The sequence below is a fragment of the Coenobita brevimanus genome, chromosome 45 (assembly GCF_032717465.1).
Source record: "Coenobita brevimanus isolate Jiangsu-jjx chromosome 45, ASM3271746v2, whole genome shotgun sequence".
In the NCBI taxonomy this organism is placed as follows: Eukaryota; Metazoa; Arthropoda; class Malacostraca; order Decapoda; family Coenobitidae; genus Coenobita; species Coenobita brevimanus.
The window spans coordinates 39891152-39906853 of record NC_136998.1 but is presented as its reverse complement, the minus strand read 5'-3'; the positions used below and the strand labels follow the sequence as shown (position 1 = coordinate 39906853).

Sequence of the window (15702 nt, the reverse complement as noted above, 5' to 3'; positions counted from 1 at the left end):
ATATTTCCCATTTTAAAACAAAACAAAATCAAAAGAACTTAGAACTTACAACGTACATCCAGTGAAGTATTAAACTTATTATATCATTGTATAATGCTGGGGTGGGGAACCTTTCTCCTATTATAGGCCATTAGGATATTTTGAACATTATTCGCGGGCCATACAAAATCATCAACTTAAAATGAACTGTAGCCCAGTACATAATAATATACTGTATATATATATATATATATATATATATATATATATATATATATATATATATATATATATATATATATATATATATATATATATATATTATATTTATATTCATTACTAAGTTTATGAAATTGCATTTATGAATTGCCTCGCGGGCCTGATCAATTGGTCTTGCGGGCCTTATACGGCCCGGAGGCCGGCCGTTCCCCACCCCTGGCATAATGAGTAATATAACTAACAATTAATGAGTATATGAGACATTAACGTAAATATCAGACAAACATAAGGCGTCTTACGAATTCTCTTTTACTGTACAGTATTTCACGGTTGATGCGAATCAGAACCAATCTTTCAAAAGTTTCCTCTGAATGAGAGTTTCATTTGGGAGTCAGAGTGATTCCCGCAAATAGGAGTAGTCGCTCAGTCGGTGCCGAAGATGGTAATGTAGTGTTATAGCAGAGGAACAATCTTTTTATGAGAGGATGTTGTCCCAAACTGCTGATGGTCCGATCGGAATCTTGTAGAAATGCCAATGCTTTCATGTCTGCAGATGGTGCAATAGAGGATCTTTTGCAAGCTTAAAATGCCAAAATTAAGAGAACAGTAAAAAAATATAGTTTGTTATTCACACCCAATAATGTGCCAGAAATATATTCAGCCGGTACCTGGCATGTGGAATAGGCATTTTCACGCCAACCGCTCCCGAAATAAGCCAGACTGACAATTATGCCAGACCTGGCAAACCTGACATGGAACTGACTCACACCGTGTTCACTGTTCAGGGTTGCCGGATAGTTGGACGGGTTAATGGCCAAATTAACTGGTAAAAAATGCTTTACATTTTTTTATTCTGAGGATTTAAGTACATTGTTTTTAAATACTCATTAAAGTATTTAAATACTATATTTAAATACATGAAAACCAATGTATTTATAAATACAGTTCCAAATACACAAACGTATTTAAATACAGTACTGCCCAGGTCCGCCACCCGCTCTCCCACATTCTCCTATACAGTACACCCCCCGCCATGATGACGTCCCGGCGCACCCACGGCCTCAAGGTGACCCATAGACGGTACTGTGAAGGACATGATATTCGTGTCCTTTGGCAGGATACGAGACACGTGTGCAGGGCGACGTGAGAGAGAGAGAGAAAAAAAAAATACGGGACGTGAGAAGGAGAGAGATGAAATAGGGGACGTGAGGGGCAGAGAGAAATTACAGGACGGAAATGCTTGTGCCCAGAGTCTCAGGGTGAAAACAGATATTTAATGGTGAATGCTGGTTGTATTTCCTTCCTATGTTTGCACCTGTCACTTCTATCGATGACAACTCTCTCTCTCTCTCTCTCTCACCCCACACACACACACACACACACACACACACACACACACACACACACACACACAAATGGACGCGTGGAAGTTAGCCTCGTCATCATCAAGCCGACTGACATACATACATGCATACATACATTTATACATACATACATATTTACACACATACATTCAAACATAGAAATAAGTGGCTATGTGGAAGAAAGCACAGTTATCCTTCAAACCACAAGGCCAGCGGAAGATACAGGTAGAGATATCATGCATGAGTAAACAGATGCAAGCTTCCCTAGTCACTTCTCACGCAGCGAGGATAAAAGCTACACGTCAGGAACTGAGAGTGGTGAAAATCGTGACATAAACGTAAGAGAACGAGTTGATGATAACCTATATTCTTTTTTACACTGACGGCCTAAAATTGCCTTCCCTCCATCATAAATGCTGACGTTCGATAGCACTAGAATATGATGCCTGTCACGAAACATAATGATATGGAAAGGATGTACAGCCGTAGTACTGACTTTTCCTGCCACCGAGCTACGTGGAATAAGCTGCAAAGGAATGATGTTAGAGGAAATAGAGTTTGGTCACTACTGAAGCCAAAAGGACAGACCGAAAGACTGAATGTATAAGTGAAATTAACATGTAGACTGTCAAACACGTAAAATCGAACACAGCAACTCCGCAAGCCTCAAGGACAAGGGCCGGAGACGCAGGTGGGGATGACATAAGCTCAGGGGAACAGATGGGAGCCAGCTTAGTCACTCTCAAGACACAAGGACAAGAATAAGACCAAGTCGAGGTAGGTTGTCTCCTCTAAAAGACCCCCAATCTCTCACGCACCCAAGCCCTACCGTAATTTAGAGAAGTCTTGCGTGTGGTTGGCAGTGTAGTGTGAGTAAGGTGTGTGTGTAGTTGGTAGCCAGTGCACCCACAACTCTCCCCATACACACACGTCCATTCCATATCTGCCTTACTACACTCGTGCGCACACGTCCATACCTCCCCTGCTACACACACACACACACACACACACACACAGACACACACACACTTCCCTCAAACACCGCCATAGCCCACCAACTCCCTCCTACGGTAAGTCTTGTTGGTTTTTATATCCAGGTTATATAGAGATCGAATAAGTAACCAAATTCGATAACGCGTGTGTGTGTGTGTGTGTGTGTGTGTGTGTGTGTGTGTGTGTAATAAGCTGACATAAATGAATAGCATAAAAACAAATCGCCATACCTCACTGTGTCTTTTTTTCCCCCCATTCCTAGCCTAATATCTCTTCATTTCTAACTTAATCTCTCCGTTCCTAACCTCATCTCTCTCCGTTTCTAACCCCTTCAGATGTGGCGGACGCTGCGAGTGGTGGTGGTGGTGAATGTGGTGATGTTCCTGATCTTCACCACCACAACACATGCACAAAAGAGTCAAAGTTAGTACCGCATCTCACCACCTTAGTAGCAGTACAGGGAAAGTAGTATAAGGGAGGTGACAGTGAGAGGTAGGCAGCAGTGCGGGCTAGGTAGCAGTATAAGGGAAGTAGCAGTGCTGGGTAGGTAGCAGTGTGAGGTAAGTATCAGTGTAGGATAGGAATCAGTGTAAGGGTAACCGTCAGTATAAGGGAAGTAGCAGGAGCAGAGTACTCAAGTTATACCGACCGTGCTTTGTTCTTTTTTTACCATTCAGTACAAGCCCCAACACTCTGGGGAACACTGTGCCTGAAGGCCAAGCAGGGAGGGGTGCATGAGGAACACAAAATCGGTATCACAGGGCATACGAGGTACAGAAGGAATTATCATTACAAGCACAATACTGAACAAAGGCATACAATGATACATACACGGTACAAAGTTGGCACAGTAATTATCATTACATGTTTTGATATGAGTGAAGTGGTACACAGATAAACACGTGTGTACATACATATGCAGAGAGAGGCACACATGCACACACACATATACGTATATATCTACACATATATGTATATATTCATGAACATGTAGCAACAGAAATATTGCAAGTACAGGATAGGTACGTAGTATGTATAACGATATGGGTATGTATATAGGCGTGCCAGGGTAAATTTGAACAAGTTGGTGTTGATTTATTTAAAGGAAAACGGGAAACTCAAGTGAGATGACGTTTGAATACCGTAGACTTTTAAATGAACATCTTGAAGGTTACAAACAAAATCTCACGTATTTTCAGCGTTAACCCACTGAATAATATAGTTCTTTTACTGTAACCTTGCTCAGTTCCGTCACATGAATACAAACCGACTAGATTCTCTCTCTCTCTCTCCCTCTCTCTCTGCTGTGGCCTTGAGACCTAAAGAATTTTTGGAGTCATTCCTGCTTATCAGACCATAGTATGCAATTATATGACGGCACGCTATACAGACACATACATACACAAGTACACACACGTACACATACATAAATACATACATAACTATACATACGAACAAAAATACATACACAACTACACAGTACGTACACATACATACATACATACATACACAACTACACAGACGAACACATACATACATAAACACCAACACATACATAAACAACTACATATACGTAAACACAAATACATACACAACTACATACGTACATACATACATACGTGCACAACACATTCACACATACATGGGCATCAATACGGTATACATACATTCAAACGTACACAGCCTACATACTGACATATACTTACATACAAAATCACACATGTATACGTAGAACATTGCCTCACTCACCTCCAACTCTCTCTCACCCCTCCCTCTCACTCACCCTCATACTCATCTGTCCCTCTCACTCACCCTCTCCCTCTTACTCACCTCTCTCTCTCCGTCTCTCTTACTCACACCCTCCCTCTCACTCACCCCTCCCTCTCACTCACCCACTTACTCACCTCTCCCTCTCACTCTCCCTCACTCACCCCTGCCTCTCACTCACCCTCTCATTCACTCCTCCCTCTCACTTGGCCTCTTACTCATCCTTCCCTCTCACTCATCCTCTCATTCACTCACCCCCTTCCAACTCACCCCTCCCTCCCACCCACTCACCCCTCCCTCTCATTCAAAACTCCCTCACACTCACCCCTCCTCCTCATTCACCACTTCCTCCCAATCACCCTCTCTCTATCATTTGCTCCCTTCCACTCATCCTCCTCTCACTCACCTTCTCCCTCTTCCCTACACCCTCCCTCTCACTCATCCCCATCTCATCCACTTTTACTTACTACCCCCCTCCCTCCCACCCCCCCATTCTCCCACTCACCCTTCCCTCTCGCCCACAGAGGAGCTGGTTGAGTGTCTCCGTTTGATGCGAGAGAAGGTGAAGTTTTGCCTCAAGGAGATGACAACCCTGCCTAAGACGCTGGTGGCGAGGTGGATGGCGAGGCTCAGTAAGTATCTGGGATCATAGGGCCGTAGCCTTAAACTGTGGGCAGCCATTCACGTTGCCCTGTCCGTATCTTTTGGTCATCTTAACGGACGAAAGGAAGAACGGTCCCCAGCGAACGGGAGAGGATTACCGCAGCATAGTACTGGAATCCACGGGGGGGTCTCATAGCACCCCTTCGCATGCCCCTTCGTCACAATAGTGTGGCCTTATGCAAAGAAAATTGTGCAGAATGTGTAGGACCGTATGGTGTTTGTGATGAGGATTTTAATTCAATGATAAAAACATCGCATAAAGAAAAAAAAAATAAGCGTTTAATATTTTTATCGTTTTGCGAGACTTTGCCGCTCTTCCGGAGATGGTTAATTTACAAGAAGAAAACAAAGGTGAGAAGTAAATGCGGTAACATGTGGACGTAGGTGTACACCGTGGGTGGATGTTGTGCAATATGCGGACGTAGGTGTGCAGAGTGGGTGATAATTTACTGTATGCATACTCTTAAACAAAGTGTTCAAGAACAAATGCTAGTCTTTAATGATGAAAGAGGCAAGAACTCCTAACAATAAGAGATTATACTGTATGTACAGTAATTATTAGAAACTGTCATACATGCTCTATTTTTATGAGAAATAAATTTTTTTTGAATTAATCAGGGCTACCAACTGTTTGCTGCGCCTACCCACACGAAGGGGTGCGCTCTCACGCTTTCACGATTACCACTTAAGTTGAAGGTGTGAAATATCACTTCCGGTGGGGTGAGGGATGGGTAACCCTTGCCCTCAGTTTCAAGACTAGGGGCAATAGTCTCTTCCAGCTTTACTCATTTACTGATTTATTTACTTATTTACCTATTTATTTAAGTATTTCCCTATTTACTTATTATTTATTTATTTCAGCCAGCGATCAAGTTCCCACGATCAACGTACTTACTCGTGTGTATCAAGAAATTGCTGATAATTCTCCTGAAGGTGCTAACTGCGTGCTGGAGGTGGGTGTGTGGATATCCTCCCCTCCCTCCCTCCCTCTCTCTCTCTCTCACAAACACACACACACACACACACACACACACACACACACACACACACACACACAGCACTCCTTGTCCCTCTCTCTTAATAAATAAATAAATAAAATTGTGTTGGCAGCAGCAGCAACAAAACACTAATTAATGATAAATATTACATTAATTTTTTCATCATCCGGATCTCCTTTCCCACCCTAGGGCAGCCCAAATTTGCCCAATCTATTCACTCATCATTCAAGCCCCCTGAATCCTGGCTCTATCTGTTATGCTAAAAACATTCATCACGTTCTGTAGCTTCACATAAATGTATCCGATAGAGTCAGTCCGGACGCTGTCACGTTTAAAAGAGGTGCCAAATCCCTGATCATGCGCTTCTCCTCACAATATTCATCCAGCCACTTCAATCTCTTGTCAGTTCCCTAGCCTCACCGACTTGCAAACTTCTCATCCTCACACATTCATCCATCTTATCTCTCCACCTTCTCCTTGGCCAACCTCGCCTCCTCCCTCCTTCAAATTCACTCAGATATACCTTTTTCACCACTCTATTGTTATCCATTCTCTCCAAATGACCATACCATCTCAGTACTCTCTTTGATTCTGGTGTCCACCGACTTCCTCACTCCACATCTTTTACGAATCACATTATGGCCTGATTCACACGACCCGTTTTGGTTCCGACAGGCAGTCCGGTGGCTAGATGTCGTCGAGATTTCTTACATGCATTCTAATGTAACTGTTCACATGACCCACCAAGCTTACGGCGGCAGCCGTCCGTTAGCCAAAAGACACGTGACGGATATCTTCTCGAGAAATCCTGGCCGGCTAGCTGGCGACTTGACGCTGGGCTGACAGGTTGGTGATGACTCATGTGAACGAGGATACGTAGCGTACCCGTCCATTCCAGGACTCGCTGTTACTGCCTTGTCCATGTAGATAACACATACAGTTCATTGTTTGGCATCAGGGACGAAAGGCTGCTCGAACTTGTGCGTTCTTATGAAAAGTTATTTGATATGACTAACAAGAGGTGCAGTGATAATCTGCATGAGGATATGATATTGAAAGGGACTGGCGAGAAAGTAAACAAACCAGGTGAGTGTCAATAGTTTATTATACACGAATCAATAACTCATAATCGTTGCAGGTAAAATTCACTGTTTTCTTGCCTTAATACAGGACATGCTATATCACTCCCAAGGTACTGCTCTAATAGGACTGCTGAAAAGTTTTACATCACCATCTGCCAGTTCTTCACACAGGGTCCAGAATTCTCCCTCGTACCTTCTCTTTTTCAGTGACTGGTGTACCCATAACCTTTTCCTCTTTCCACGAACTTTTTCTTCCTCCTCTTCTTCTAATAGTAGAGCAATTGCCGCCAAATTCCTTAGAGACCGACCAGCCATGATCCTCACACAATAATGAGCACACACTGAATGACGATGCTGGACGGACCGGGATCTCGTCATGTGAAAACACAACATTCTGACGGCGTCAAGCCGGCGGACTGCCTGTCGGAACCAAAACGGGTCGTGTGAATCGGGCCTATTTCGTATCCTATCCACTCTCTGTTTTCCACATACATTCCTCAGCAGTCCCATCTCCACTGCTCTTACTCTTGACTTTTCATTTTCATGCCACACCATAGTCTCACATCCGTATGCTAAAGCTGGCACTAACACTCCTTCATATAAGCCTCGTGCAGCTGCAACACTCAAGCCTCTGTTTCTTATCAAGATCTAATTAATTTTTTTTTTATTATAATTTCCTCATTCCATCTATGATTAAAAAAAAAAAAAAAAAAGACAATGATAGCAGTAATTATGATGATGATAAAAAAATGACGATGATGATGATAAAAATGATGATGATGATAAAAATGATGATGATAATGATGATGATGAAGATGATGATGAAGATGATGATAAAAATGATGATAATAATGATGATGATGATGATGATACAAATGATGATGATGATGATGATGATGATACAAATGATGATGATGATAAAAATGATGATAATGATGATGATGATGATGATAAAAATGATGATGATGATAAAAATGATGATGATGATAAAAATGATGATGATGATGATGATGATAAAAATCATGATGATGATGATGATGATAAAAATCATGATGATGATGATGATGATGCTAAAAATCATGATGATGATGATGATGATGATGATAAAAATCATGATGATGATGATGATAAAAATCATGATGATGATGATGATGATGATGCTAAAAATCATGATGATGATGATGATAAAAATCATGATAATGATGATGCTAAAAATCATGATGATGATGATGATAATGATGATGATAAAAATCATGATGATGATGATAATGATGATGATAAAAATCATGATGATGATGATGATGATGATGATGCTAAAAATCATGATGATGATGATGATGATGATGATAAAAATCATGATGATGATGATGCTAAAAATCATGATGATGATGATGCTAAAAATCATGATGATGATGATGATGATGATGCTAAAAATCATGATGATGATGATGCTAAAAATCATGATGATGATGATGATGATGATGATAAAAATCATGATGATGATGATGATGATGATGATAAAAATCATGATGATGATGATGCTAAAAATCATGATGATGATGATGATGATGATGATAAAAATCATGATGATGATGATGCTAAAAATCATGATGATGATGATGATAAAAATCATGATGATGATGATGATGATGATGATGATAAAAATCATGATGATGATGATAATGATGATGATAAAAATCATGATAATGATGATGCTAAAAATCATGATGATGATGATGATGATGATGATGATAAAAATCATGATGATGATGATAATGATGATGATAAAAATCATGATGATGATGATGATGATGATGATGATGATAAAAATCATGATGATGATGATGATGATGATAAAAATCATGATGATGATGATGATGATGATAAAAATGATGGTGATGATGATGATGATAAAAATGATGGTGATGATGATGATGATAAAAATGATGGTGATGATGATGATGATAAAAATGATGCTGATAAAAATGATGGTGATGATGATGATGATGATAAAAATGATGTTGATGATGATGATGATAAAAATGATGATGCTGGTGATGATAAAAATGATGATGCTGGTGATGATAAAAATGATGTTGATGATGATGACAATATTTATAATGATGATAATGAAGATGATTATGATGATATTCTTGATGATGATAATTTTTTTTTTTACAGGTGGTGAGCAGCTGTCCTAAGGCTCAAGAGGAGAGTCAAATACAATAGAAAGAAGATCAGAGATAACCAAAATAAAGAATGAAAATAAACTGGTATTAATAAAGGAGGACAACCAACTTTTACGTTCCATTATTATTATTATTATTATTAGTCACTTAAAAATTTACTCACATAACTGTTAAGGGTTTGGTGACTAAATAAGTCTAGCTGGTTAAATAAATATGTACGTAAAATTATCTTCTACTGATGCTTTCACTGTACTTAACCATATGAGAGAGAGAGAGAGAGAGAGAGAGAGAGAGAGAGAGAGAGCAGTAACTTAGGACAAAGCGATATCTCTGTACATGAATCTGTCTGTCTGTCTCTCTCTCGATAAGGCCAACTAACCGTGAAGGAAGCACACACCGCCCCAGGCCTTAACCAAGACAAAGTAGCCAAGTTTATGGAGGACTGAAGTGTGGTTAAGGGGGAGGTCACACTACAATTCACGCTTACTGACCCAACCCACCCCTGTTATCTGACTCTGAAGAAGAGCCTACACGTGGTGACACTGTGCACCATGGGTAAAGTAGCTGCGGCACCCACCCGGTGGGCACCTCACCGTGGGAAGGATCCTGGCCCGTTCCTGACCAGGCGCTGTCTACCACAAGAAGGCACCGGATTCCTATACGGTGTATGCAATGTACTGAACCTGTAGGACGGCCCCACATAATCAGTTTTTTACTTGTAGTCGACGGGCCTGCTCGGACAGACAGGCTGGGATTATTCTGTAAGACTAACAATATTTCCATTTATCCCTCCATACACTGTTTTATTGTTGCTATCGGCACATGACTTATAGCTGAACCTCTCTAGAGTAAATATACAAGTTATTTTTCCTTCCTGCCTTAACAGGATTATTCGTATACGTAACTCGGCTTCCATAATAAATATCTCCTCCCCTCACAATGATTCCAGCCCTGGCCCTCTCTACCTGCGATCACCATCCATTCACCTGATGTAATGCTGCCTATTTCTTCATTCACCTTCATCAATCTATTTCTCTGTCTGTCCTTTCTTCCTACTTTCCCTCCTGCATGTCATGTTTTATTACCCTTCCCACTACAGGTGGCTCTACACTGAGTGACATCTAATGGTTTCCTGTAACCCAGACAGCCATTTACTACACTGGGTGGTAACCATATACCCAGATCGGGGTAAAGTGGCGCCTACTATGGTGCCCTTGTAAACTGTGTGGACAGACGCAACTCAACCCAGGAAACATGCCTGCACCGCTACCCGCGTCTGCCTGTGGTGGGGCGCTGGCAGCCGCAGGAGAATACCGGTTCACTACAGGAGACGGCCTTACGGGGGAAGTTGCTTGCCTATGGTTGATGGGTCTGCTCTGTCAAACTGGGGGTGATCACCAACAAGAACAACTTCAGATTGGATTTGCCATGTATTACGTATACTTGTACGGCTGCCATATCTGAACATCAAAAAAAGAGGACGTTCCCGAAGATATCCCCCCTCCCCCCGACATATTTTGGCGCTATGTAACCCTGAAGCAGCCGTGGTAATTAATTCTGCATGTTTGCATAACGTTAATATTTATATACTGTACACTGTGACTGTAGAATATGTCTACAGTAGAGAATGGCTACAGTATAGAATGGCTGCACTATAGAATGTCTACAACAGAGAAAGTCTACAGTAGAAAAAATGTCTACAGAAGAAAGTCTACAGTAGAAAATGTCTACAGTAAAAAGTCTACAGTAGAAAATGCCTCGAGTATTTTCCTGTTTTGGTCTACTTGTCACAAATTTTTAATTAATATGGGTGTAGCAGAGAGGAAAAGTTTGACTGTAATGGAGATGAGGTGTCTGAGGAGTATGTGTGGAGTGACGCGTATGGATCGGGTGCGAAATGATGAAGTGCGAAGGAGAACTGGAGTTGTTCGGGAGATGGCTGGTAGAGTTGAGCAGAGGGTGTTGCGATGGTTTGGGCATATGGACAGAATGGATAATGAGCGACTGGTGAAAAAGGTAACTAGATCTGATGTGAGAGGTGTAAGGCTGAGAGGAAGACCACGAATAGGATGGATGGACAGTGTGAAGAGAGCGCTGGATGCAAGAGGGATGTCTGTTGAGCAAGGAAGAGTGGCTGTGCGTGAGAAATAAATGGAGGGAAATTGTGAATGAATAAATGATGACGTAGCCCTGAGGGGATATTCTCCCGCATTTGGTCTGATCAGCTGATCAGGTCAGAAGCGGGTAAGGGGATGGGTCTATTATGATGTGGCAGGGGTAAACCAGCTCTGCTGTCGGGCCCTGCTGCGGATGTCACTGATTGCACTGCGCGGTTGACCCTTGTGCGGTGTGGTGCGGTGAGGATCTGTCCCTTCTCCCCTTTGGGGCTAAGATGCGAATGAATGTGTTTGAGTGGATGAGTACATTGGGAGTGTGTCGTCCTGTCTCGGCTACTTCCCTTTCCTTGGGGGAAGCAGCCTAGGTGTATATATATATATATATATATATATATATATATATATATATATATATATATATTAATGTGAGGAAGAAGGTACCAAAGGCAAAGAGCCCGCAAAACTGTTCCTTCCAAGAGAAAAACAAAATACAAGAGAGAGCCAAATTCAAGATCCATTCATTTCGAGATGCCTGGACACACTGCGTTTGAGACTGGAGATCATTGGAAGCAGGAAATACAGACAGAGAGAGACAGTTCAAGAGTTGACCTGTTGCATAAATGAAGGACTGGGAGTAACGATTAACTCTTGCATTAGAGAGTTGGACAGAAAAGGGGTGAGAATTTAATGCTAGACGGGTGCTACGCGGCCGTCAAAGAGGTGGAGGAATGCATGCAGACAGTTCAGAAGAACAGTGACCATTGAAGTAGCGACAGAAAAGAGATAATGATGCAACAGTGCTGCGAAGAGACAGAGGTTGAAGGGAGTCAGTATGAGGGAGAGAGTTAGTGAGACGAAAAGCCTTTGACTCCATCCTATTGAGAAGAGCTGTATGTGGGGAGCCTCCCCACACATGAGAGTTGTACTCCACGCAGGGGCGGATAAAACCCCTGTATAGAGTCAACAGTTGTGCACGGGTAAAGAAGGAACGGAGTCGGCTTAGCACACCCAATCTCTTGGAAGCTGATTTTACAAGAGATGTTATATGATCTTTCCAAGATAAGTCGCGAGTAAATGAAACCCCAAGCATGTTCAACGATGATGCAGGATTAAGCTGAATATTATTACACATTAGTGAGTATACCTGTGGAAGATTTTGTCGGGTTGATAGGTGCAAAAACTGAGTCTTTGATGCATTAAAAACAACCGGATTATTTTTACCCCAGTCAGAGATACGAGCCAAGTCAGATATTAGGTGTGCCATAGCCTCATCCCTTGTTTGTTGAAGTAACTGCTGAGATGGACGTTGTGGGAATCGAATGGAAAGGTGAAGGGTGAAGTCATCAGCGTATGAGTGCGTAGGGTTAGATGTACAGCTTAGGTCATTGATGAATAAAAGGAAGTGAGTTGGTGATAGGACAGAGCCCTGAGGAACACCACTGTTAATAGATCTAGGAGAAGAACGACGGCTGTCTACAACAGCGGCTATAAAACGACCAGAAAGGAAGCTAGAGATGAAGGCACAAACAGAAGGATAGAAACCGTAAGAGGGCAGTTTGGAAATTCAAGATTTATGCCAGACTCGATCGAAAGCCTCTGAGATGTCAAGTGCAATGGCCAAGCTCTCGCCAAAGTCCCGAAAGGGGGATGACCAGGAGTCTGAAAGGTAAGTGAGAAGATCGCCTGTGGAGTGTCCCTGACGGAACCCATACTGACGATCAGAAAGAAGGTTGTGATAGGAAAGATGCTTTAAAATTTTTCTAATAAGAATAAACTCGAAAACTTTTGAGATACAGGATGTTAAAGCAATTGGACGATAGTTGGAGGGTTGGGAATGGTCACCCTTCTTTGGGACTGGCTGAATGACAGCAAACTTCCAGCAAGAAGGAAAGGTACAAGTTGATAGGCAAAGGTGAAAGAGTTTGCCTAGGCAGGGTGGAAGCACAGAAGCACAGTTCTTGAGAACAACAGGAGGGACTCCATCAGGCCCATATGCCTTAGCATTGAGGCCTGTGATGGCAGAAAATACATCAGCTGAAGAAATTTTAATGTTAGCCATGAGGAAGTCAGAGGGGGGAAGTGATGGAGGAACAGCACCGGAATCGTCTAAGGTGGAATTGGAGGAGAAAGTCTGAGCGAAGAGATCTGCTTTATCAGAAGAAGAAATAGCTACAGAGTCATCAAAGTAGGAAGGAGGAGGGAAGGATGATGAGGTAAAGTTGTTAGAAAGGTTTTTGGCAAGGTGCCAGAAGGAGCGGAAGAATTCGAGTCAGAAAGTTGAGAGCATTTTGTACGGATGAAATTATTTTTAGCAGAGCGAAGAACAGACTTAGCACGATTCCGGGCAGAAACATATAAAAGACGTGATTCAGTGGTGGGTTGGCTCCGGTACATTTTATAGGCCCTCTCCTTGTTGCGGACAGCATTAGAACAAGCGTGATTAAACCAAGGTTTTCGTGCATTATTCTAAGGACATGAGAAAGGAATGTATGCTTCCATGCCCGAGAGAATAACCTCCGTAATGTGTAAGGCACACTCAGATGGCTCCCTGCCATGGAAGCAATAATCATTCCAGGGAAAGTCAAAGAAGTACTGCTTGAGGGCCACCCAATCTGCAGCTCCAAAGTGCCACAGACGACGTTTCTTTGGAGGGTCCGCAGGCCGTACCGGAGCGATAGGACAGGTTAAGGTGATAAGGTTGTGATCGGAGGAGCCCAATGGAGAGAAAAGATTAATAGTGTAAGCAGAAGGACTAGTTGTAAGGAAGAGGACAAGTATGTTGGAGCTCTCTCCAAGGTGGTCAGGGATACGGGTAGGGTGCTGTACAAGCTGCTGTAGGTCATTAAGGATAGAAAAGGTGTAGGCTTGTTCACCAGGTGGATCAGTGAAAGGAAAGGAGAGCCAAAGGTGGTGGTGAACATTGAAATCTCCAGGAATGAAGATTTCTGAGAAAGGGGAAATGGATAGAATGTGTTCCATTGTAGAGGTAAGATAGTCAAAGAATTTTTGATAGCAGAATATAGAATGATAGATTATTTCATTTATGGCTGTATTAGCACTATGCAATATATATATATATATAACCAAACCATACATGCTCCCTACGTGTCAACAAGTGGGTTGGTGGATGATCAGTGCCCCTCCCCATAAAACAAATAACTCAAAGTCAAATGGCCACCCCTTACGGGATTATGGCGTCTGGCAATAGATAGATAGATAGATAGATAGATAGATATATAATGTGCGCGGCTGAAGAACAAAGCAGTACATGGCACTACATGAACTGCTTAGTTGACAACACCGTACAGGTGTGGCTTATCAGCAAACGAAAACTGAACAAGATCTGTACGGTTCCACATCCCCTCTCTCAGCTTCTCTCTCGTCATTACAGTTTCATTTTTTTTTTTTTTTTGCTTCTCCCGTGGAGAAAATGATGGAGGCTGAAATTCCGGACTTTTGATGAATTTTAAAAAAAATTTCCGGATGATGATTTCGAGACCTAAACATAACAAATGTCCGTGAAAATACGGACGCATGGCAACCCTACATGCTTGCTGCCAAGGGGAAGGCCCACTGTATCGTACAACAACCATTTCCCTTGCCACGTAGGCCAAAACAGTGCTATTTTACCCTCCTAAATGAATCGATTATTGCAACAGGTTGATGGGGAGTCCTTTTGCATGTGTAGGAGCAGCTGAGTAGTGAAGATAGAAGCTATACTGGTAAATATCCTCACTTTGCTGTGTGACTCATGTGCTTCACTGTGGGGGTGTGCTTGTGTGTGCTATCTGGCAGTCCCTCCCCCCCTTCCTCCCAAGCGGCTTTACCAACAGAAAGCAGCTCTATATCGCCAAGGAAAGGTCACAGTTTGGGCTCTGTTGGAAAAGGTAACCAATTTATTTTTTTGTTACTGTGTGTGTGTGTGTGTGTGTGTGTTCTTACCTAATTGTTCTTACTAATTGTATCTTTACAGGAATGAGTCAAGCTCGTACTGTCCCGTGTCTTAAACCATATTTATCGTACATATCCTTAAATTTGTGAATTGTTTTGGCACACACTATTTCATTCGGTAGTGCATTCCATTGATCAATTGCTCTGTTTGGGAAACTGAATTTCCTTACGTCTTTATCACCTCTCTTCTTATGCAGTTTTTTGCAGTGTCCTCTTGCTGATGCTTCTCCATATGTTAAGCAATCATTTATGTCTATTTTCTCCTTCCCTGATATGCACTTATATAGCATTATCATGTCACCTCTTTTCCTTCTCTCCTGTAGTGTTGGTAGATTCAGTTTATTTAGTCTTTCTTCGTAGCTTAGGTCCCTTAAGCTTGG

At 42.0% G+C, this 15702-nt stretch overlaps 2 protein-coding genes across 2 annotated transcripts in view; one reads left to right on the top strand and one right to left on the bottom strand.

Annotated features, from left to right (window-relative positions):
- Lrp4 (LDL receptor related protein 4) overlaps positions 1–15702 on the bottom strand; it is a 169422-nt gene that overhangs the window by 43637 nt on the left and 110083 nt on the right. The gene's annotated exons all lie outside the window — the stretch shown is intronic.
- On the top strand, positions 2272–9450 carry LOC145398420 (uncharacterized). Its single transcript, XM_080271302.1, has 5 exons — positions 2272–2339; positions 2891–2978; positions 4847–4954; positions 5847–5938; positions 9247–9450. The coding sequence occupies exons 2-5, from the start codon at positions 2891–2893 to the stop codon at positions 9292–9294; spliced, it is 336 nt and encodes a 111-aa protein (XP_080127428.1). The 5' UTR covers positions 2272–2339; the 3' UTR covers positions 9295–9450.

Coding starts and splice junctions, on each gene's coding strand:
- LOC145398420 (XM_080271302.1), top strand. CDS start 2,891: ATGTGGCGGACGCTGCGAGTGGTGGTGGTGGTGAATGTGGTGATGTTC. Junction 2,979..4,846: donor ACATGCACAAAAGAGTCAAA/GTTAGTACCGCA, acceptor TCTCGCCCACAG/AGGAGCTGGTTGAGTGTCTC. Junction 5,939..9,246: donor GTGCTAACTGCGTGCTGGAG/GTGGGTGTGTGG, acceptor TTTTTTTTACAG/GTGGTGAGCAGCTGTCCTAA.